Source organism: Canis lupus, chromosome 23 (assembly GCF_011100685.1).
Source record: "Canis lupus familiaris isolate Mischka breed German Shepherd chromosome 23, alternate assembly UU_Cfam_GSD_1.0, whole genome shotgun sequence".
In the NCBI taxonomy this organism is placed as follows: Eukaryota; Metazoa; Chordata; class Mammalia; order Carnivora; family Canidae; genus Canis; species Canis lupus.
In genome coordinates this window covers 8,780,584-8,805,212 of record NC_049244.1, presented here as the reverse complement: position 1 = coordinate 8,805,212, position 24,629 = coordinate 8,780,584, and the positions used below count along the sequence as shown (strand labels likewise).

Below are 24,629 nucleotides of genomic sequence, written 5' to 3'. Positions count from 1 at the left end.
CCCCGGGGATCATGACCTGAGCCAAAGGCAGATGCTCAAACACCGAGCCACCCAGGTGCCCCAGACACTAACCTCTTCTTGTTTGGAGGTCCCTGGGGTGGCATCAAGGCAGCAGTGATCTACTGTTGAAAGATTACTTAGAAAAAAACCATGCTATTTAAGCTTTTACTTCTTTCTTACTGGGGAGAGGAGAGACATGTTAGCAAAAGAAAGGGAAGGCCAAGGTGGAAGAACTTAGTTACTTTAAATTAGTCTCTTAATTCTAATAAACTGTATCCCAGTGTTTTGTGAAAAATGTGCAAATTACATTGCCAATCCAATCTGAAAAGAAGAACTATAAAGAATGGTAGAAATGCCAGTTTACTGGAGATGCATAAGTCCTGTCCCTGTTTTTAAAAAGTGGAAGGGGAATTTTTCATAATCAATACCACTGACTCAATGTTGGATTTTTAAAAGGTGTATAAACTATTTTCTAATATACGAGGCCCATAGACTTTTTTTGTGGACTTTTGGGTCATACCCGTGATGCAGCCACTGCCAGAGTGGTCTTGGTATGTTGACCTTGAGCATGAAGGCCTCAGGAGTGGCACCTGAATCTTTTTCAGTTGCTCCAGGTCTTTATAGAGTTTGTTTTCCAGACCATTAGCCAGAACCTGCATGTAATTTCCATATTTCATGTCACTCTGTTCCAGAAGCAGTCTGTAATCTTGTATTGGCTTGGATTCTGCATGATGGTAGTCATAAGCTACACTTCATCCTCAGTGACTCTCTTTGTGAATCAATGTTTATGTTCCTTAACCCCACATGAGAATATCTTTGTCCTACAACCTTACTGGCAATGATGGCAAAGGCTATTTTCAGCAGTCCAACAAATGTTGGTGTTGAGTATATAGATCAGAGAAATGCTGTTCATGTTGAATACCTGGTCTTCACTAAAATTTCAACAACCATTTTTAGAATATTTTTTATATGCCAAGCATTGGGAATGTGACTATGAATAAACTGTTGGTTAGAGGAGACACATCTATAAAGGAATAGTTCCTAATTAAGTTGTACTTGCTATGAGCAGGATGTGTTCAGAATGATGAGAGATCTCTGAGTGGGGAATTTACTAACCTAAAAATGACAAAGCACAAGTTGAATACTAAAGAATGAGTGGGAATTAGCTCCTTGGGGAAGTAAGATATTCCAAGCAGAGAAATCTGTTTCAGCAGTGGTACAGGTCACAAGGTAGTGTGTTTAGTGGGAGAATAGAACTCAAAGTGCAAAGTGAGAATGGGCAGGAGATGCAGGTTGAGGCCACATTCAGAGAAGGATTTTTGCCAAGTTGATAAACTTGAACTTTATTATAGAAGCAAAAGAGAAGTACTGAGTCATTTTGGTTGCTGGAGTAAAATTGTAAGATTTGTAAATTAGGTGAGCCCTGTTGATAATGATGTAAGTCAAAATAGGAACCCAGGAACCTGGCTTAGATCAGTGATAGAATCACTGGCTTAGTCACTGATAGAATCCAAACCTAATACCTACAATATTAGTGTCTGAGTCTGTTTGAGAATAGTTTTCCACTAAGTAAAGAGAAATCCTAGGTTACACAGCTGTTAGATTACAGAAAATATAGTGAGACAATTGAGTAATTTAGATGCACTTTGTAGATTAGGTGTGCAAACTTGAGCTAGAACCTGTACCAGAACAATTAGCATGTACTTACTTTGTGAGCAGTAGGGCCATCTATGTACCAATCAATATGCAAGCTCACCATCAGTAATAAGATGAAATAATCAACTTTTCTATTTTTGTTTTTAGTAATCATTGCATTACAATCCCATTTATCTAGCCTTATTTTCAAGTGAACAAGATTTAGAAAATTGGCATTCAAGAACTGCTTGAATACAGAGATTTGGTTACGTATAAGGTCTGATTATTCTGAATTAACAAATGGAGGCTTAAGGATGTTAATTCCATTTTCTCCAACATAATTATGTGAGTAGGTATTCTTTGCATTAATATTACTGAAGCCTAAATAAAGAAACATGAAATGTAGAAACCAAAGGTCATCTTTTTATTATTAAATCCAACATGAGCTGTTTTATTTCAGCAAAACAACATCATACATCACATCAAAGTTATGTCATTTCCAAACATTTTTTGTTTTAAAATGGAATTAAAGCTATAAGCCTGCAACTTAAAAACAGTCATGTAATTTACATTTAAATGAAAATGTAAGTGCAAGAATTTGTTTAAAAAGGGTGTACATTTTTCAAGAAAACTCTTCAATTGTAAAAAAGGACAAATTCTGTTGTATGTGCCTTTTTTAATTTATGTGATTTCATTCTTCCAATGCAAAATGGTCTAAGGTTCCTTTTTTTTCCCCTCACAGAATAAATGCCAGGGTCTCATGTATGACCTAGTCACAAACCAAGTCTTTGACGTCATTATCATCATCCTCATTTTCCTCAACATGCTTAGCATGATGGCTGAATCAGAAAACCAGCTTGATACCACAAAATTCATCCTTGATCGTCTCAACCTGGCCTTTGTGGTCATCTTTACAATTGAGTGTCTCATCAAAATCTTTGCTTTGAGGCAATACTACTTCACCATTGGCTGGAATTTATTTGATTGTGTGATCGTGGTTCTTTCTATTGTTAGTAAGTAATATCAGAAGCCAGGGGAGCTTTAATCTGAGAGCTAGAAGTAAATCTTATCATTTGGAAGTATGTCCAAACTATCCACAAAGGAACAAATTAGGCTTACTGTGGTTTCTAAAAAAATAGACAGGTATACTGATGCCATTCTGTACTGGGAAGTTGCTAGGAGATACAGAGCAATTTTCATTCCCTTGACTGTTTACATGACTGAAGCAGAGAGTTAAAGAATTGTGTGGATCCATTTATTCAGTGAAGATAGACAAAATTAAGATGACCTTAAAGTATTTGTGGGGATTCTTGGGTATATCCAGGCAACTGAGTCAAAATTCTACCTTTCATGTGCAACTATAAGCTCTCATGAGCATCTTTTATTTTTAAGTATTTGGTACTTAGTTCCCACGGTTTTCCTTAGTTCAAAATCCATGTGGATATCATATCACAATTAGTGTGCCCCTGTGACATTGCTAGGCCTTCTCTCACCTCCTATACAGGATTTCCATGGCCCAGGCTAGATTGGGCTTCCAAGAATATGTCATGAAGACAAGAAGTGCTTTCTCTTTATGCTGTATCCCATGTTAACTTAAACCACAGCATGAACTATGCTTGTCTCAACTGTTGGATCCCATTCACCAACCAGTCTTATTCTATAATCAGTATATTTTTCTTAACATAGGCAGGATTAACTATAAGATTTATGAAAAAAGAATAAAGGAAAAAAGGGTTGTTGACATATATCTTTTTATAATACACATACACATCAACTTTAAAATTAGATTCTTCATAGCTACCCATAAGAGTTTACTCTCTGGGTTTTTGCAGTTTGCTTTTAACTACACTGATAATTTGACTTTTTATAATTGTGTGCAACCACCCAGGGGCTATTCTCATAGTTCAAAAAGCAAGGAAGACAATGAAAACTGGTTTCACAGTGGAAGCTTTTATACTATTTCAGAAAGAATGTGTTAAACAGATATGTGAGATCAAAATATTTTGGTTCCTATCACTACAGCAGCAATGCAGATATTTCCAAGAACAAGAAAATGGTACAGTTCATAGTCTGTTCTGGTTTCTAAGCCATGAAGTTTATGTAGATAAAGTTTAGCAATAGATCCTCCCACATGCCTCCAGGGAAATAGACCAGTAATCTTTATCACTTAATTCCAATCCCAAGTCCTGATGAAACTGAGAGCAACAATAAGGTCAGAAAATGATGGTAGAATGACTCTAACACAGCCCTTTGAGAACTTGAGGAGACCCTTCCTCCAAAATGCAGAGAGCAGCTCATTTATTCCACTACTTACTGAACTCCTTCTAGGCAGTGCCAGCCATCATGCAGATTGTGGAAATATCTCTTACTTCTGTCATTTGAACAACTGCTAGGCAATTGCAGTTACACAGCAGAGCACTGCATAACATTTTGCTCCAGTGGATGCAAACATCTACACTTTGAGCCAAATTCTACTCACCAATGTTGGATAGCATTTTATATGGCTTTGCCAGTAGATCTGCCACCCAACACTAAACCCCTACACTTTCCCAAGCTCTTTCTTAAGCTTTCAGAGAAATACAAAATGAGTGTGAGTTGAAGTGAATCTCTCTGTAGGAGTTAGCCATGCAGTTTAAGTATTAAGACTACCTTAAAGGGTCAAAAAAAAAAAAAACATAGAGAAATTAACTGCACACCAAAACTCATGGTATACAGAAGAACTGAGTTCAGATAAAGGACAGATTACTGTAAACTCCATTAGTCAAAGAAATATTTGTAAAGGAGGTGGCCATAAAGGGTAGACCTCCTCTAGTTGTTACTAAGTTGGAACTTAATAAATTCCACATCTCACTAGCATTGGTTGCATAATTAACATACGCATTCAGCTTTGTTGGCACAATTGGGCAGTTGGTAAAATATATTATGAACAAGTTCTCTTTAGTCATTAGGGGATAGCAGATAATTTTGGCTGACCATTACCCCTAATTTCTTTGAGGAACCCCCAGAACAAAAGCAAGGTCATGTCTACACAAGACAAGCATGTTCCAACCATTCTATAATATTCAGGTCAAAATGTGAGTTGTTTCAAATCTTGTATCACTTCCTTGCCGAACAGCCAATAATAGAACAGGATAACATTTAGGTCAAATATTCAACTGTTTGCAAAAACCTCTGCTCAAGATGCTATTTTGGGGAGTGTCTACAACAATAGAAAGTATCTCCAATTTAGTCCCTTAAGCTTTTTGAGTGGACCTCAAGAGTCCTTCCTTGGGATGAGCATATGGTCAAATATGACAGCTCCATGGCAGCTCCACCCAGAGTCACAACACTGCCATCTTCCTCCAGCCCTATCCTGCTGTCCCTTATAGTAGGCTGTGTTCAAATTCTCTATACAAATAAGAACCTGCCTTTTTAAGGTGCTTTGAGGTTAGAAGTTCTACAGTTTCCACTGACAGCTCAGGCTCAAGCCAACCATCAGTATCAGAAATTTCTCCTTACTCTAATCTGTAGGACTCCATCCTTAATTTATCTGTTTTCCGTTCTATATATCCAATAAATATGGGAAACTATTATATTTGTTATTCCATGAGTGACTTTCAATACCCAACATAATGTATTTCAAATGTATAAGTCATAAAATAGCTTTTCATAAACTGTATTCTCTTCCCTTTCCTTGGGTGTCTTCAATATTATAGACGTCTTATTTCATCTAAAGTCCCATTAAAGTTGTACAGTGCTTGAAAATTACTTTCCAGGTTAAGGTACAGATAGATATTTTTGCTGATATTGGTAAAGGAGGTTCTTAGTTTATGTAGTATATGAATTACAAAAAGTACTGATAAAAGTTGGTCCAGTTAGATTCCAAGGCAGGAGTGACAAGCTGCCTCTGGAAGCAGGGTACCTGCTGGAAATTAATCGCCCTATCTCCTTCTCCTAAGGTACAATGGTTTCTGCCTTGGAGAACCAGGAGCATATTCCTTTCCCTCCAACACTCTTCAGGATTGTCCGGTTGGCTCGCATTGGTCGAATCCTGAGACTTGTTCGGGCAGCACGAGGAATAAGGACTCTCCTTTTTGCTCTGATGATGTCCCTTCCCTCTCTATTCAACATCGGTCTTCTACTTTTTCTGGTTATGTTTATTTATGCCATTTTTGGTATGAACTGCTTTTGCAAAGTGAATGAGGAGTTTGGAATTGATGACATATTCAACTTCAAAACTTTTGTTGGCAGCATACTCTGTCTCTTCCAGATCACCACCTCAGCAGGCTGGGATGCCCTCCTTAGGCCCATGCTGCAATCAAAGGATTCATGCAACCCCAATTTAGACAGCCGCCACCTCCCTGCCATAGCCATCACCTACTTCGTCAGTTACATCATCATCTCCTTTCTCATTGTTGTCAACATGTACATTGCTGTGATTTTAGAGAACTTCAACACAGCCACAGAAGAAAGTGAGGACCCTTTGGGTGAAGATGACTTTGAGATATTCTATGAAGTCTGGGAAAAGTTTGACCCAGAAGCAACACAGTTCATCAAATATTCTGCCCTTTCTGACTTTGCTGATGCCCTTCCTGAACCTTTGCGTGTGGCAAAGCCAAATAAATTTCAATTTCTCATGATGGACTTGCCCATGGTGAGTGGAGATCGTCTTCACTGTTTGGATATTCTCTTCGCATTCACCACTAGGGTACTCGGTGACTCCAGTGGCCTGGACAACATGAAGGTCATGATGGAGGAGAAGTTCATGGAAGCCAACCCTTCCAAGAAGTTATATGAACCCATAGTCACCACCACCAAGAGGAAGGAAGAGGAAAGGTGTGCTGCTATTATTCAAAAGGCCTTTCGAAAATATAAGGTGAAGATGTCCACGTATGCCTTGGAAGATAGGCCTGGTTCACCACTCCACACACTCTGCAATGGAGACCTTTCTGGCTCTGGGGTGGCCGAGGGCAAGGTCCACTACGACTGAGACCCTACTTCCACTTTTTACCTCAGAGCCTCACAATCTGGCCTCTGATGTCTGAGCTCCAGGGGTCCATAGCTCAGTTTGTGAACAAGCAGTTGACTTCCTGAACTAGCCATTATATTTTTCTGCCTAAAAGAAGTGATATTTCAATGTTTATTTCAAATGATTCTTACAGGGATAGAAGATAAGTCTGCCTGACTATGAACCACTGGTACTGTTTTAGCAAGAAAGAAAACACTAGAAGGGCTGTAGAGGACACATCGATGTTAGGACTGAAACACAAATCAAATCATGTAAAAAAAAAAAAAAGAAACAAAAACATGTTAAAAATTTAGATGATGTTTTTCTATATTGTTTCTAGGCACACTGTTCAATACTTTTGTTCCATGTTTTCCCCAATGCAAATATGTTGCTTAAACACATAAAACTCTTTTGCATGCTGAGTAAAAATTCAAAAACTGCTAATAAATAAATAGCTTATTGCAGATATTTTTTTACCAACATTAGTATTTGGGGTTTATTTCTAATGAAAAAGCATGATCTTGACTTGTCAATTACCACCCTGTCTTTCACAATCTCTGTTCTGCACATTTGGAAAAAAATAAATAAATGAGACTTTCAATTTGCATTTCATTCAGGTGGTACACTAAAAAATCTCATTTGGTGGCTAAGTAGCCGCTCAAAAGTGGTGCTTTGCTTGGAATTAAGATGGGAGCCAGTCATATGCTGATAAGTGTATAACAATTGGATCTTTAGGAAAAAACAAAAAAAGCACCCCGATTTGTAACATGTACTGATTTCTGTGGTGAATAATCCCATCAGGACTGAGTTTAGGCTACCAACCTGATACTCCTGAATGTGGAGTTGGGAAGAGAGCCCAATCAACTCTTGTGAGCTGGCCCTACCTGGCTCCAGCACACCACTGGCTGGAGCCAATAAGAAAGACTCACTTAAAATATCTGTGGTGGGGATCCCTGGGTGGCCAGCGGTTTGGTGCCTGCCTTTGGCCCAGGGCGCGATCCTGGAGACACGGGATCAAATCCCATGTCGGGCTCCCAATGCATGGAGCCTGCTTCTCCCTCTGTCTATGTCTCTGCCTCTCTCTCTCTCTCTCTGTGTGTGACTATCATAAAAAATAAAAAAATAAAAAAATAAAAAAAATTAAATATCTGTGGTGGCTGGGGCATCTGGGTGGCTCAGTCAGTTAAGCATCTGCCTTCCACTCAGGTCATGATTCTGGGGTCCTGGGATCAAGCCCTACATTGGGCTCCCTGCTCAGCAGACAGCCTGCTTCCTCCTCTCCCTCTGCCTCTCCCTGGCTTGTTACTGTCACTCACTCACTCTCTCTCAAATAAATAAATAAATAAATAAATAAATAAATAAATAAAGTCTTTAAAATATATTTTTTTATTATATAATATATATATATATATATATATATATATATATATATATATATATATAGTGGCCACCTTGGCTTGAGAGAGCACCTTATAAGCCACACCTGGACCCCAGTTAGGGAATCCAGAAAAGATATTGGTTAGCCAGCGATCTTAACTTGATGATCCCTGTAGTCAGTTCCGCTTGAATGTCTGTGTGAAATGCAGTCCAGAGAACAACTCAGGCCTATCAAAAGGCCCAGAACCTTCCTAAAAACTTGAGATGCCCAGAGACCAAATAAGACATCAGGCTTGGTAACAAGTTGCCCTAGAAGGTAGAGAACCTACATCATGATAACTGAGTCTGGAGGAAAACCCTCCACAAACCTATCCCACAGACAAGCTGGAGGGGCTGATGTGTCCAATCAGTAGCACAAGGTCTGAGGTCTGAGCCTCTGATCTGTTCCTCCTTGCCCAAGGGAAAGGGGCCATCACTGGATGCTCTGGTGCAATGAAGCAGTGATTATTTTCAGTGTGTATTCATGTTCAGGGCTTGAATTTTATAGGTTTTGTAGGCAGCCTTATGCTCTGGAGCATTGGTAAAATAGCAATACTATCATTATCTAATTATTATCAATATCTAATTTTTCCTTAGTGGTTGCTGTGCATTCGGCACTGGTTGAGCATTTATCATGAATAATCTCATGACCATAACTCTATGAGTGTGTGGTCACTCATCTAGTGAAGCCAGAGCTTCTGTACCATGCTGGGGAAGGGGAGTAGATGCTCCCAGAGCCGGGAAACCTTGAGGCAGGGCCACAAGGGCTACCCTGCAGGGCTGCAAGGGCCTTGTAGAAATCACCAGCTCCAAAGTCATGGCCAGTTCCACCTGAGGCACTGTGGATGACTGATGATTTCCCTAAAAGATGCCTCTGATTACAAACACTGGATGTTTTACAAACACTCGATGCTTACCAAGTTTTCTGAACAAGGTGGCTGGCCATCATTCCAGTAGGGATACCCTTTGCCTGGAAGTAGGGGAGGCTCTAGAAGGATATGGTCTTGCCCATCCTAGATACAGTTTAGGGGCCTGGGTGTGATGTGTTCTGTGCAGAAGCTTTACCTTTCCCCTATATGTCTGTCCATCCCCAGATGGTCCCTTTTCACCAAGGCTGGGTTCCTAAAGCCAGCTCTCTGGGACAGCACAGGATCTGCTTAGTTTTAGCAAGAGACTGAGCCACATTTGCTTCACTAGATGGCAGCAAATGCCCAACATGCTCTTTTCTGGGTGCTGCCCAGCAACTGTGTGTGAGCCTGGCACTCAAAGAGCCAGAGGGCTAAGGAAGAAAAGTCAAGGCAGGGAGTGGTGAATTATTTAAATCATAGATGGGTGCTCGAAAGCCCTCTCCCCTGAGGGGATCTAAGATACCCTAAAACACAGAGATGATAGTCTGAACTCCATCCTCCTGGGGTCACGCTGAATGTCCAGGGCAAACAGCCCTACCCAGCACAAGAAGTCAGCCGTCTTGTCTTCTGAGCCTTATTTCTAGGCAAATCAGCCCCTACTTAATTCAATCAACAGACGTGTTCCTGAGGGCCGGTGCCGTACCACCCTGTATAAACTGCTTACAACCAATGGCCCTTAATCTCAAGAGCATATATATTGATTGGGAAAAGTATTAGGCAGCATTCATGTGAGAATAATACAATGCAACATAACAGGTTTGGTAAACCAGGGACACCCGCTCTGCTGAGAGTGTGACTGTAGGCAGTCTGGGAAGGCTTCATGAGAGACAATGGGGCACCCGAGATGAGATTGATAGATGTACAGGATTATGACAGGGGGAGCTTGTTCAGGAGGGTGCTTGAAGTGGAGGGGACAGCAGAGTGTAAGGAGTGTGTGGAGAAAGTGTAAGGAAGTACAGGCTATCCAACTGACCAATCGGGACTCAAGAGTATAGTTAGTGGAGCAGCTCCAACAGAATTTTAGAAATGGGCTGTTTTGTGGAGAGCCTTAGGTGCCAGTGAGGAGTTAGAACATATGTAGGTAATAGGGAGGGATTAAAGGTATTTGAAAGGGGGAGAAAAATTAATCAGACAGAGTGTGCAGGATGCAATACAATGGAAAGAGAGCAGAATACTGGTCCTGGAGCGGAAGAGGCACTGAGTGAGGAGAGAGGCAGGGCAATGCAGTGAGACCTAGGGATGCTTGTGTCAACTAACTGGCCATGGCGGAAGGGTTTAGAGAGAACCTTAGGATTTTTGTCATGGTGAGAAGGTAGATGGTAGTACAAGTTATGAAGTTAATGAATATAGGAGAGAAAAGGTTTATTTAGTTTCATGGCTATTACAGAGGAAAATTTTAAAATTTATTCAGTTTGGAACATTTTAAAGGTTTAAGATGCCAGCTCCAAGTGACAGTATCCAGCCAGGAACTTGAAGATACGACAGAAGCAGGGGTCCTCAGCACAGAAATGACATCTGAAACCCCAGGAGCAGATGAAATCCTGGGGAAATAGAGCATACCTAGATCTAGAAGGAGGCAGAAGACTTGTCCTAGGGGCATGCTTTCAGAGAGTAAAGATAAGGAGCAGAGACCATTCAGGGAAGGGTGTGGAGAGGCAGGTGAAGGTAAACATCACAACATGCAGTTTGGGCATGGAGCAGGCTTCCCGAGAAATTCACGGCTAACAAGATGAGTTACATGGTTCCACCTTTTCATCCCTTCCACCAAAAAGCAAGCAAGGAGCCAGGACACAGTGTGGTTGTGTTCCAGGAAAGGACCCCCCACTCCCTACTCTTGTACCTTTTTACTGAACCAGCATGAGAGCTCGCCTTATAAACAATCCAGGCTCAGAAGCCAGCTGTTCTGGGGAGCTGCCTTGGAATGTCAGCTACTAGTGCTCAGTGCCCTTGGGAAAGTTGAAATCCTGTATGGCTCTTCCTGCTCAAGGAGGGGGAGCTGCCAGTCCCAGATAGCTTGTTGCCTGGCAACCCAAGAGAGAAGCTCCGGGGTCATTCGCTGGGCAATCCTGTCCGTTGCTGCACAAGGAGTAATCATAGAGGCGGTGAGAAAACAGGTGCTAACATTTATTGAGCACTTACTCTGGACTGAGCTGCCACTTTACCAAGAATACCCCGCTTAATCTGCACCACAGCTTTATTAGACATAAACTACTTTTAATCTTCATTGTTCTGATGAGAAGATTGAGGCATGTAGAGGAAGTAAGAGACTAGTTCAAAACCCAAGCAGCCTGGCCGCAGAGCTCAAGCTACCAACCACTGCACCACACTGGCCAGACACCAAGGGACAGTGCGGCTGCAATCGAAAGAGAAGATGCAGTTTCCCTGTTCACGTTAGTCTGTGAACCTTTCACCATCCATCTCCTCTCCTCTGGAGATGAAACATAGTTTTGAAGTTCTTACATTGTAGAAGCATCCTGTACATGAGGAGATGGAGATGCTGTGCCCCCTCTGCAAATTCTACATCCTCAAGTTCTGTCAATGTACCCAATTCTCTAATATTTTTGACCTAGTTTCCATCTTTTTCCCATTCTTTTCCTCCTTCTCCAGGCAAACTCTGGTTAATCTACCTTTTCTAGCAGCTGGTGCCCGAGGTGGCAGGAGTGGACTCTCTTCTCTTTTTGGACGATCTATATAAGGTTATTAATGAAGGCTTCAAGTGCGCTAATGTGATAGTAGTGGTATGAGAGGTATGGTGGCCATGCCGATTCAGTTCTCCTTACTGTCCATCAGCCTCCCAACCCAGCCACCCAGAACGAGCATACAGTCAAACTAAAATCACTGTGTCTGCTGAGCTGTTGCACCTTCAAGTGCCTTTACCTCCTTTAAGCTCTTTCTTATATTTTAAAATCACTTCCAGATCCAAATCACACTGATGGCTCATACTCTATTTTTTCCCAGCTTTATTGAGGTATAAAAATTGTATATATTTAAGGTGTACAACACAATGGTTTGATATATGTATACATTGTGAAATGATTACCACAATCAAGCTAATTCATACGTCCATCACCTCCGTTTCCTTTTTTTTGGCATGCTGAGAAAATGTAAGATCTACTCTCTTAGCAAATTTCTAGTATACAATATAGTATTATTAACTATAGTAAGATTTTATTCATTTATTTATGAGATACAGAGAGAGAGAGAGTCAGACACATAGGCAGAGGGAGAAGCAGGATCCTTGTGGGGAACCCAATGTGGCACTCGATCCCAGGACCCCGGGATCGAGCCAAAGGCAGATGCTCGACCACTGAGTCACCCAGGTGCCCCAACTATAATCACCTTGCTGTACATTCAATTCCCAGAACTTATTCATCTTACAACTGAATGTTTGTGCCCTTTAACCAGTATATCTGTTTCCCTTACTCCCCACTCCCACTCCTCCTGGTAATCACCTTTCTACTTTCTGGTTCTATGAGTTCGACATTTTTTTTAGATTTCATATATAAATGTGATCATGCAGTATGTGTCTGGCTCATTACAGTTAGCATAATGTCTTCCAGTTTCTTCTATGTTGTCACAAATGGCAAGACTTCTTTTTTCATGGCTGCATGATATTCCACTACTATTCCAAATGATATTCCACTCACATTTTTAAGACCTGTTTATGTGTTGATGGACACAGGTTGTTTCCACATCTCGGTTATTGTGAATAATGCTGCAATGATCATTGAAGTACAGACACCTCCTTGAGATAGTAATTTCATTTCCTCCAGAAATGAGTTTGCTGGATTGTATGATTAGTTCTATTTTTAATTTTTTGAGGAACTTCCATATTGTTTTCCATAATAGCCATACCAATTTATAATTCTCACCAACAGTATATAAGGGTTCCCTTAATGCCACACCTTTATTGACAGTTGTTATGTTTTATCTTTTTGATAATAGCCATTCTAACAGTTGTGAGGGGATATTTACAGTTTTGATTTGCAGTTCCCTGATTATCAGTGATATTGAGTTCCTTTCAATGTACCTGTTGGCTATTCGTATATCTTCTTTAGAAAAATATCTACTCAGTCCTTTGTGCATTTTTAAATTGGGTTATTTATTTATTTATTTATTGCTTTGAGTAGTATGAGTCCATTATATATTTTGGATAGTAACCCCATATCTGATATATGCTATGCATATATTTTCTTCCATTCCGTGCGTTGCTTTTTCCTTCTGTTGATGGTTTTCTTTGATGTGCAGAAGGTTTTTAGTTTGATATAGTCCCATCTGTTTATTTTTGCTTTGTTGTGCTTTTGGTGTCATACCCAAAAAATCATTGTCAAGACCAATGTCAGAGAGATTTTCTTCTAAGAGTTTTATGGTGTTGGGTCTTACATCTTTGGTTTGGAAAATTTAATCCGTTTGCACTTAAAGTAATTATTGATAGGTAAGGACTTACCATTACAATTTTGTTCATTGTTTTCTACCTGCTTGTAGTTCCTTTCCTCCTCTCTTGTTTTTTTCCTTAATTATTTATTTTTCATAGTGGTATGCTTTAATTCCTTTCTTTTTATCTTTTGTATATCTACTGGAGATATTGTGTGTGTGTGTGTGTGTGTGTGTGGTTATTATCGTGAGTTTTACATAAAATGTCTTATAGCTATAATAGTCTGTTTAAAATTAACAAAAAACTTACATTCAATCATGTACAAAAACTCTATACCTTTAGTTCCCCTCTCTCCACATTTCATGATCTTGATGTCATACTTTACATCTTTTAATGTCGTGCATCCATTAACAAATTATTGTAGCCACATTATTTTTAATACTACTTACTTTTAACTTTTATACCAGAGATAAAATTGATGTATACACCACCATTATAGTGTTAGAGTATTTTGAGTTTGACTGTATATTTACCTTTACCAGTGAGTTATATATTTTCATGTTTCCCTGTTAGCCCTTAGCATCTTTCATTTCAACCTGAGAACTCCATTTAGCATTTCTTATAGCAGGTCTAGTGATAAACTCCTCTAGCTTTTGGTTATTTGGGAATGCCTTTTTAAAAAAATTTTATTGGAGTTCAATTTGCCCACCCAGTGCTCATCCCGCCAAGTGCCCCCCTCAATGCCCATCACCCAGTCACCCCAACCCCCTCCCATCTCCTCTTCCACTACCCCTTGTTCATTTCCCAGAGTTGGGTGTCTCTCATGTTTTGTCACCCTCACTGATATTTTCACTCATTTTCTCTCCTTTCCCTATTTTCCCTTTCACTAATTTTTATGTTCCCCAAATGAATGAGACCATATAATGTTTGTCCTTTTCCAATTGACTTATTGCACTCAGCATAATACCCTCCAGATCCCTCCATGTGAAGCAAATGTGGGTATTTGTCGTTTCTAATGGGTGAGTAATATTCCATTGTACACACAGACCACAGCTTCTTTATCCATTCATCTTTCGATGGACACCAAGGCTCCTTCCACAGTTTGGCTATTGTGGACATTGCTGCTATAAACATTGGGGTGCAGGTGTCCTGATGTTTCACTGCATCTGTATCTTTGAGGTAAATCCCCAGCAGTGCAATTGCTGGGTTGTAGGGCAGGTCTATTTTTAACTCTTTGAGGAACCTCCATACAGTTTTCCAGAGTGGCTGCACCAGTTCACATTCCCACCAACAGTGCAAGAGGGTTCCCCTTTCTCCACATCTTTTCCAACATTTGTTGTTTCCTGCCTTGTTAATTTTCCCCATTCTCACTGGTGTGAGATATCGCATGGTGGTATCTCATTGTGGTTTTGATTTGTATTTTATTTGGGAATGCCTTTATCTCTCCTTCATTTCTGAAGAATAGTTTTGCTGGATTTAGTATTCCTGGACTTCAGAATTAAAGACATTTGTTCTTAAAAGACATTGCCTTGGAGAAAGCATTTGAAAAACATATACCAAAGATATAAAGGACTTATATCTAGAATATACAAAGGGTTCTTACAATTCAATAAGAAGAAAAACAATCTAATAAAAATGGGTAAACTATTTTAGACAGCTGATAAGAAAGTACATGAAAAGATGCTCAACATCATCAGTCATCAGGCAAATGCAAATTTAAATCTCAGTGAGGGATCCCTGGGTGGCTCAGCCATTTAGCGCCTGCCTTCCACCCAGGGTGTGATCCTGGAGTCCCGGGATCGAGTCCTGCGTGGACTTCCTGCGTGGAGCCTGCTTCTCCCTCTGCCTGTGTCTCTGCCTCTCAGTCTCTCTCTCTCTCTCCTCTCTCTCTCTGTCTCTCATGAATAAATAAAGTTAAAAAAATAAAATCTCAGTGAGACACCACCTCACATTTATTGAAATGGTGAAAAAAAGAGAGAGAAAAGAAGGGGAAAAGTCTGCACCAAGTTTTGGTGAGGATGTAGAGCAACTGGAACTGTCATACATTGCTGGTAGGAGTGGAAAGTAGTGCACACACTTTGGAAAATAGCTTGGTTATTTCTCAGGAAGTTAAACATTAGCCTATAACACAACCAGGTATTCCAGTCTTGGAAATTTACCCAATAGAAATTAAGGCATATATCCATACAAAGATTTGCTTACATATATTAATAGTTGCTTTATTCTTAATAGCCCCAAACAACTGCAAACAAGTCCATTAACAGGTGAATGGATAAATAAATCATGGCATAGCCATCCAAGGCTACATTACCTGGTACAAAGGAGTGAACTATTTATACAAGTGAGGACATAAATGATGCTTGCCTGAAAGAATTATTCTAAGTGAAATAAACTGGATAAAAACAGATAGGCACTGTATGTTTCCATTTATATGAAACTCTAAGAAATGTAAACAGAACGATGGTGACAGAAAGTAAATCACTGGTGACCTGGGGATAGGGGAAGGAAGGGTTGGTAAAAGGGTGGACAAAGGTGCATGAGGAAACTTTTGGGAATAATAGATATGTTCACAATCTTGATTGTGGTGTTGGTTTTATAAGCAAATAATACATATCAAAGTTTATCAACTTGTACACTTTAAAAATGTGCAATTCATGGTATGTCAATTACACGTCAATAAGTCTGCTTTAAAAAAAAAACACACAGCTCTTGAATTTTTCAGATCTAAATGGAAATAAATCTCCATAAGCCTCTGGATCTTTATTTTAGCACTAAAGCCTAAAGGGAGTGGCTGCTGCTGTTCCAGGGATGGCTGTTAAGCCTTGGCACCTGCACATCAAAGGTGACACCCTGCCTGGCGGGGGGAAGGAGTGGCTGCATCAATATGTGGAAACCTTAACTCCCTCATTAAGAAATGACAATGCTCAAAAAACTTCCAGATATCATCTTGACCATACTGTGTATGGATAAGAAAACTGTGGCCCTGAGATTGGTAGTGATCCAACCTAAGGTCCATGATTGATGGTGGGACAGGTTTAGGGATGAAAATGGTGGGTGAGCATGGTCAGGGGAGAGTGGGATGCTCCCTATGAGCAGTACTGAGTTACTTGTCTTTTCTCCGAGACTTCTGTAGTAGGCACCCTTTGCATACGCATGTCTGCTTGAGGGCTGTTGGGTGGGTACTTAGCTCTCATCCTCTCTTCCTCCCCTAGAGTTAATGAGAACCGGTTGGCCACTGAACTCTGTATCCTGGTCTGCATTCTCTCCTAGGGCCTCACTCTTCTCCCTCTCAGGGGAGGGCTCCATACTGCAGGATGGAGCTCATTCTGAGGATGAGCTTTCTGCTCCCCAGACACTGCCCCAAGAGGCAGGAAATGCCAGGCACTTTCCTTCTCCCTACAGACCTTGTGAGCTCATTCTGGTAAAAATTTAATGCCTAAAAGTCAATTACACTTAAGAATGCTCTGATGAGCCCCACAGCAGCATTTTCTCAGAGCCGCTGGGGCCTGCAGCTGCCTTCCCGCTCCATCTACACAATGCTGAGAAAACCTCCCTGCCCTTCCTCACAATGCAGCAGGGTCCTGACCTCTGCTTTGCCACCAACTTGCTATGTGACCTTGAGCAAGGCCCATCCCCTCCGTTGGCTTAATTTGACATGAGTTAAAAGGAAGGACTGCCTCGGTTGTTCTCTGAGGTGTGTGCTCACCTGGTCATTCTCACAGTCCCCCATCACAGTCATCCATCACTGGATGAGCAGAGCAAGAACAGGAGGACACATCAGGTTAGAGATCTGGAAGGAAATAGCCAGCAGCAGAAATGCCAAAAAACAGAAGTGTTGGAAAAGAGGAAGAGATTCTGGATGGGTTTCTGTTCTTTTAGAGGGTAAATATATTATAATTAACATGCAGAGATTTATGCAAAGCACAGTCCAGGTTACAGTGGCCTGGCCACCTTTTCTGTATGGCATTCAACTCCCTGTGCCATTCCAAACATCTCATCAGCTGGCCCCAGATGTGCCACAGCTGGCTTCAGTCATGGGCTACATGTCTCAGGCCGGCTCCAGGGTCTGGGTCTTCTTACGCAGGCCATGATGATAAATTTACCTCTAATCTGCCCACTCATTACTTCCTGTTTGTGCCCTGCCATCCCTCAGCTGGTCTTTGAATGATACTGGTGGTTCCTGCCTCCACATCCACTTCCCCTTAATCCCCTCCACTAGAATGCTCTCCCCTTCTTATTCCCTTCCAAAGCAGCTCTGAGTTCCACTTCAGGAAACTTCTCTGCCTGACTTTACTCCAAGATACCTTAGAAGATTCCTATCCTTAAATTCTGCATATGCCATCATTACACAGGGAACAGCTCGGACGCAATGTGGAGGAGACTCTGTCTAGAAAAGGCTTTGTCTGCTCTCCCATCCTACCACTGGGGCCTCCCACTGCATGACAAACCACAGGTAAAATGCTGGTGGCCCTGAGAGATTCATTCCGTGTTCTAAAAGGCAGCTCTTTTGAGCCAGGGAGCACCCAAGAGCCCAATTCTGCTCTGGGTTCAGGCTGCTTCAGAAATGTGGGACAATGTCCTTTCCTAGACAGAACTCTCTCATTTAACCCTCCTTGTCCATCATTCTCTGCTTTGGTTCAAATTATTTCCTTTGTTGCCTGTTCTGACCAGAGGTGGTATTCAAAATATTTAGAATGATAAGACTTGGGCACCGACCAAACAGAATGGGTGTCACTAAGTAGTGGAGGGTCCTTGAGAGTGGCCAGTGTAGAAGTAGTAAGTGTGAGGATTAGAGGTATGGCCAGTGTAGCCCTTGAACTGTTGGATCACAGGACATAATTGGGATTGAGGGTCACAGGGAAAAAGCCAGGGCAGCTGGGGTGGCCAGAGAACATTTGGGGGTGCTGGTTAGAATTGATTTATCCACATCCTCACCTGAGATCATTCTCTGTCATGCTTCCTTGATCCTTTCAGGCTGCATCAGTTGGACTCACTTGCTGCCTGATTTCCAGTTGGGTTCACTTCATGGGAGGCAGTAGCAGGAGACTGAGGGGAAGGAATAGGAAGCAGTCAGGATATCTCCCCTGTTTCCTGCTTGCTCCAGGCTGTGTTCCAGCAGTGGCTGTGTCCTGCTACGTGCTCCTCATCCACAGGTCTAGCTCCCTCTTACCCCTTCAGGTCTAGGGATAGAAAAAGCATCCTGCCATTGCTGGGCTCTGAATGCTTCAATATCCTTAATGCCCATGGGAGCCAGCCTCCATGGTGGTCCCACTGATCTATGACTTCTAGTATTCTTTGCCTTGAGTGGTCCCCACCCACACTGTGCCAGGTTTGAGCTGTATGGGCAATGGAATAAGCAGAAGGGATGGTATGCCACTTGTGGGAATAGGCTATAGAAGATTGCAGACTTTTGTCTAGGGTGTCCTCTAGCTTTCACTCTCTTGGTTGCTTATTCTGGCGGTAGGGGCAGTCCACCAGGTCAGCAACCCTAGGGAGTGGCCACATGGTCTAATAGCCAGCAAGGAACTGTGGCTTGCTGACAGACAATCCCCTTAGTGAGCCCAGCCATGGACCCTGCAGCCCCAGGCAATGTTGAGATGCTTGCAGGCCTTGTGAACAGCTTGGCTGCTGCCTCGTGAGATGCCCTGAGCCAGAACCACCCAGCTAAGCCACTCCCAGGTTCTCATCCTTCAGAAACCCTGTGAGATCATAAATGTGGATTGGCTTAAGCTGCAAAATGTTGGGGTAATTTGTTACACAGCAGTAGATAACTAATATAACTACATCCAGACTTCTGTAAATAGTCACTCCATTAACATTTCCTGAACGATCTGATGTAGATTCTACTTTTTGACTAATACAGGACCTCAAGGCAGTAGCTCCTTAACAACTGTCATGGAAAAAATTCAATATCTTAACAATACTGTGGTTGTACCAGTGTGTTCCATCTGAATGCCTTCCTCTCCATCCATCACCTGAGATCTAGGAGTCTGGGGGAGGCCCAGTGATCCTGTCCTCAGGGAGGGCCTTGGACAGGGCAAGCCTAGGCACTGAGGAAGGAATAGTACAAGAAGAAGCAATGGAAGGGGGGCACATGGTACAGAGGCAGACGACAGAATAGAAGGTTTAGGCCTGAGTTAGTCCACAGGAAACCAGGAGAGGCATCTCCCTGTCTCCACTTGCTTATCAAATAGGATCAAGGTGAGAGCCAAAGAGAGTCTACTACAGGTAAGAGTCTGTGGGCTGGTGAGGTGAGTTTAACATTATTTTTAGGTGAGTTTTCTTAAAGCAACAAATGCTGGTTGTGTTGGCTCTCAGCCTCACATGCTGCTCTGTCTCTGTGGGGCTAGCATGTCAGCAGTTCCCAGGCCCCACAGACAGTCCCAGCCTAGAAAAGACAGCACGATAGCAAAAGATACCATCAACAAAACTCAAAGACAACCTACAGAATGGGAGAAGATATTTGCAAATGACATATCAGATAAAGGGCTAGTTTCCAAGATCTATAAAGAACTTACTAAACTCAACAGCAAAGAAGCAAACAAACAATCCAATCATGAAATGGGCAAAAGACATGAACAGAAATCTCACAGAGGAAGACACAGACATGGCCAACACGCACATGAGAAAATGCTCCGCATCACTTGCCATCAGGGAAATACAAATCAAAACCACAATGAGATCCCACCTCACACCAGTGAGAATGGGGAAAATTAACAAGGCAGGAAACCACAAATGTTGGAGAGGATGCGGAGAAAAGGGAACCCTCTTGCACTGTTGGTGGGAATGTGAACTGGTGCAGCCACTCTGGAAAACTGTGTGGAGGTTCCTCAAAGAGTTAAAAATAGAGATACCCTACGACCCAGCAATTGCACTGCTGGGGATTTACCCCAAAGATTCAGATGCAGTGAAACGTCGGGACACCTGCACCCCGATGTTTATAGCAGCAATGTCCACAATAGCCAACCTGTGGAAGGAGCCTCGGTGTCCATCGAAAGATGAATGGATCAAGAAGCTGTGGTCTATGTATACAATGGAATATTCCTCAGCCATTAGAAACGACAAATACCCACCATTTGCTTCAACGTGGATGGAACTGGAGGGTATTATGCTGAGTGAAGTAAGTCAATCGGAGAAGGACAAACAGTGTATGTTCTCATTCATTTGGGGAATATAAATAATAGTGAAAGGGAATAAAGGGGAAAGGAGAAGAAATGGGTAGGAAATATCAGAAAGGGAGACAGAACATGAGAGACTCCTAACTCTGGGAAAGGAACTAGGGGAGGAGGGCGGGGGATGGGGGTGAGTGGGTGACGGGCACTGAGGGGGGCACTTGACGGGATGAGCACTGGGTGTTATTCTGTATGTTGGTAAATTGAACGCCAATAAAAAATAAATTTATATAAAAAAAAAAGAAGAGACAGCATGGGCATGGACGCGCGCGGGCGCACACACACACACACACACACACACACCCGTGGGCGGGAGGGGCACCTTCCTCCTGCAGCTGCCAGCAGCCTCACATTACTGCGCAGGGGGCCCCTTTGTTGAGTGGAGCTGCCTCGGGGTGCCCTCTGTGAGTCATTTCCTGTTATTCTCCTTAGACAAGTCCTGCCATTCTTTAAAGCAAGATTTGACATTTTTACAGGACTAACTTCTGGGGCTTTCTGGTCAAGAAAAAAAGCAGGGATCCTTTCTTTTATATTTACAAAGCCATTAATCGGCTTCTTTATAAAATTAGACTCCATTATAAGCTCAATTGGAGTGGGAGCACAGCTTTATTTAGTCCAAAACATCAAGCAGTCTTAAAGGATTCTTTTGAATAACCCAGTGTTCAGTGGCAAGAAGACTGGCAAGGTAGGCTCCACTTCTGCTGCTGAAAGCCGGTGGCATTGACTCAATGGTGCACACACGGCTCACTCATGCATCTCAGATGTGCCCACCTTCCTTGGAGAGAGAAAGGGGATGAGGGAGGCATGGTTCAGAGCCATTTCCAGAGCCCTACCTGCAGCTCCTGTCTTAATCTCCAGGTACCCTTCCAGCTCTGGAGGAGAAGTGCCAGATGAGGAACCCCCAGCTGATCCTGCCCCCAGACCTATCCCAGGCATCTCTCTACAGTACCAGTGGTAGGGCCCACTACACTCCCTGACCCTGTGGTCTACCAATCACTGAGCTTTCAGAGGGAGTTTATCTGTACTCAGCCCAATCGGCTGAACTGTAGGAATATGGTGGACTCTCATCAGCCACATCAGTCCAGAACCCTGGGACCACTTGCCTACCCTATTTGGATTTCTCTCACACTAAGGCACATAGGCATCTACAGCAGGGTTTCTTGAACTTGAATCAACAGATGCCATACCTAGAGAGGTTGCCAAAATGCAGGCTACTGATTCTATCACTCTGGAGTGGGGCCAGAGATTCTGCATTCCTAACAGTGATTGGTGATGCTGTTGGTCCAAGATCACACTTCAGGGAGCAAGAGGCTGGTGCATACCTTTGCTGTAACAGGCAGGAAGACTGAGCCCAGATGGGGAGAGTGACTCTCACAAGATACTTAATCAGGTTTGAGGAAGTGTCCTGGGTGAGCTGACTTGTCTTCTGTCACCTGACCTCCCTATGAGACAGGCCCTCAACTCTTCAGAGAAGTGCATCTTAAGCTTAATATGCACCTGGATCACTTGGGACCTTGTTAAAATGCAGATTCTGGCTCATTAGGGCTGGGGTGGGGCTGAGAATTTTCATTTCTGGCAAGCTCCCAGGTTGGTGTCAATGCTGTTGGTTCTAGGACCTCATTTAGTAGTGCAGTCCTGGACAGTGCTAGTACTTCATATTTTATGAGGTGCTGTTATGTGCATTAGCTCCCCTGAGGCTCATAGCAGCTGCAGGACATAGTTAAACCAAACATATTTATTTTCCATAGATAGATGCTTTCCTACCTGAGGCCAGCCCAGAGACAGTTTGTGCTATTGAGGAGGCTGCTAGAAAGAGTTTAGAGCCGGCCAGGCTCACATCAAAGTTTCTGATAGTCAAGCCACTTATAGCTTAGTCTCTATTAAAAAGTGCTCTTTTTTTCCCTCAGGGCTGTCCTTGACTATAATGACCTGAGTCAGGCCAAAGCAAATTAAAGTTATAGCAGAGGGTCTAAGGGGCTCACCGAATACCCACTCTCCTCTTTTCTTAGTAAGAGAAATCAAATTTTATTAGAGGCACCAAAGTTCCCACCTTAAAAAAATACTGTTGCAATCTTCATTGAAGCTAAGGGTAGACTCACCCTAAGTTCTGGCCAATGAGGTATAAGTGACCATTACTGGAAGAGGCTTAGAAAAACTCCTTTAAAATGGGGCGAATTCAGTTGATAAATACTTTTTTTATCCTTTTCGACCTCCTCCTTCTTCCTGCCTGGAATACAGATGTGATGGTGTGGTTCTAATAGCCATCTTGTGACCTTGAGGCAATGCTAAAGAATGAAACCTATCCCCTAAGGATGGAAGAGCAGAAAGATGCAAAAAGTGTGAGAATCAATGGACTCCTGCATCTGCTATACTGGTTCAGAAACACCTACTTCTCCACATCACAATATGTTAGAGGAAAAGATCCACATATTCTTCAGGCCACTCTTTAGTGAATCTCTGTTCAAGCAATCGTGGGGATTTCCTAACTGATATAATAGTTCTGTCATCAACTTTGAAGGTAATAAAACATTTCTTATGTATTCCATTCCCAGAACAAAATAATGGAGTTTAAATTGGGTTTAACATGACCATATCCTGAGGCAAGGGAAACAAAAGCAAAAATAAACTATTGGGACTGCATCAAAATAAAAAGCTTCTGCACAGCAAAGAAAATAATCAACAAAAGGCAGCCTACAGAATGGGAAAAGATATTTACAAATGACATATCTGACAAAGGATTGACAAAGGATTGGTACCTAAAATATACAAAGAGCTTACAAAACTCAATACCCAAAAAACAATCCAATAAAAAAATGGTCAGAAGACATGAATAGACATTTTTTTCAAAGAAGATATCCAGATGGTCAACACACACATGAAAAGATGTTCAACATCACTCATTATCTGGGAGATGCAAATCAAAACTACAATGAGATGTCACTTCACACCTGTCAGAATGGCTAAAGTCAGCATCATAAGAAAGAACAAATGTTGGCAAAGATGTAGAGAAAGAGGAACCCTTGTGCACTGTTAGTGGGAATGCATACTGGTGCAGTCACTGTGGAAAACAATAGAGAGCTTCTTCAAAAAGTTAAAAATAGAACTATCTGATGATCCAGCAAGTGCACTACAAGGTAGTTACCCAAAGAATACAAGAACACTAATTCAAAGGGATATACACACACCCCTCTGTTTATAGCAGCATTATTTACAGTAGCCAAGATATGGAAGCAGCCCAAGTGTCCATCTATAGATGAATGGATGATGAAGATATGATATGATATATATATATACCACCACACATCTATGGAATATATATATAGATATTAGCCATATACATGGAATATATATATATATATATATATAATATTAGCCATAAGAAAGAATGAAATCTTGCCATTTGCAATAAGATGGTAGGAGCTAGAGATTATAATGCTAAGTGAAATTCCAGTCAGAGGAAGGCAAATACCATATGATTTCATTCATATGAAATTTAAGAAACAAAAAACAAGCAAAGGAAAAGTTAAAGAGAAACAAACCAAGAAACAGACTCTTAACTATAGAAAACAAACTGCTGGTTACCAGAGGGGAGGTAGGTGGGAGATTGGTGAAAAAGGAGATGGAGATGAAAGACTGCACTTGTGAAGAGCACCAAGTGCTATACAGAAGTGTTGAATCACTATATTGTACACCTGAAACTAATATAACACTGTTAACTAACTGGAATTAAAACAAAAACCTAAAAAATAAAATGACCAGAAACAGATAAATTTGGGTGGAGTGAGCTAGAGAGGGTGCAGTCTGCCCCCAACCCTACACCATCCACATTACAATGACTCTGTTTTCTCTGGAGCCAAAACATGGCAGACAGTGGAGGCCCCTTGGGCCTCACATCCATGTACCAAATAGCTGGGTTACCTTGGATCCACTCCATAGTCTCTCTGAGGCTTGAATCATCTAAAGAATGGATCTGATAATGACAATACCTACTTCATGAGATAATTGTGATCCTTAGATGAGATATAGCTCAATTTGTTGTTGATGTTGTTGTTCTAAGATTTTATTTATTTATTTATTTATTCATGAGAGACACAGAGAGACAGAGACATAGGCAGAAGGAGAAGCAGCCTCACTGT

General features: G+C 41.8%; 1 protein-coding gene and 1 long non-coding RNA gene across 4 annotated transcripts in view; one reads left to right on the top strand and one right to left on the bottom strand.

Moving 5' to 3' along the window:
* SCN11A (sodium voltage-gated channel alpha subunit 11) overlaps nucleotides 1-7,234 on the top strand; it is a 91,561-nt gene extending 84,327 nt beyond the window's left edge. For all 3 annotated transcript variants that reach the window (XM_038570472.1, XM_038570474.1, XM_038570473.1), the window contains exons 26-27: nucleotides 2,378-2,648; nucleotides 5,574-7,234. In XM_038570472.1, the coding sequence (XP_038426400.1) occupies nucleotides 2,378-2,648; nucleotides 5,574-6,604 (1,302 nt within the window). In that variant the 3' untranslated portion in view covers nucleotides 6,605-7,234. The remainder of the gene's footprint in view (nucleotides 1-2,377; nucleotides 2,649-5,573) is intronic.
* Nucleotides 1-24,629, bottom strand: part of LOC111091870 — a 64,185-nt gene that overhangs the window by 17,489 nt on the left and 22,067 nt on the right. Inside the window, exon 2 of the long non-coding RNA XR_005376857.1 lies at nucleotides 18,257-18,367. This is a non-coding gene — a long non-coding RNA (uncharacterized LOC111091870). The remainder of the gene's footprint in view (nucleotides 1-18,256; nucleotides 18,368-24,629) is intronic.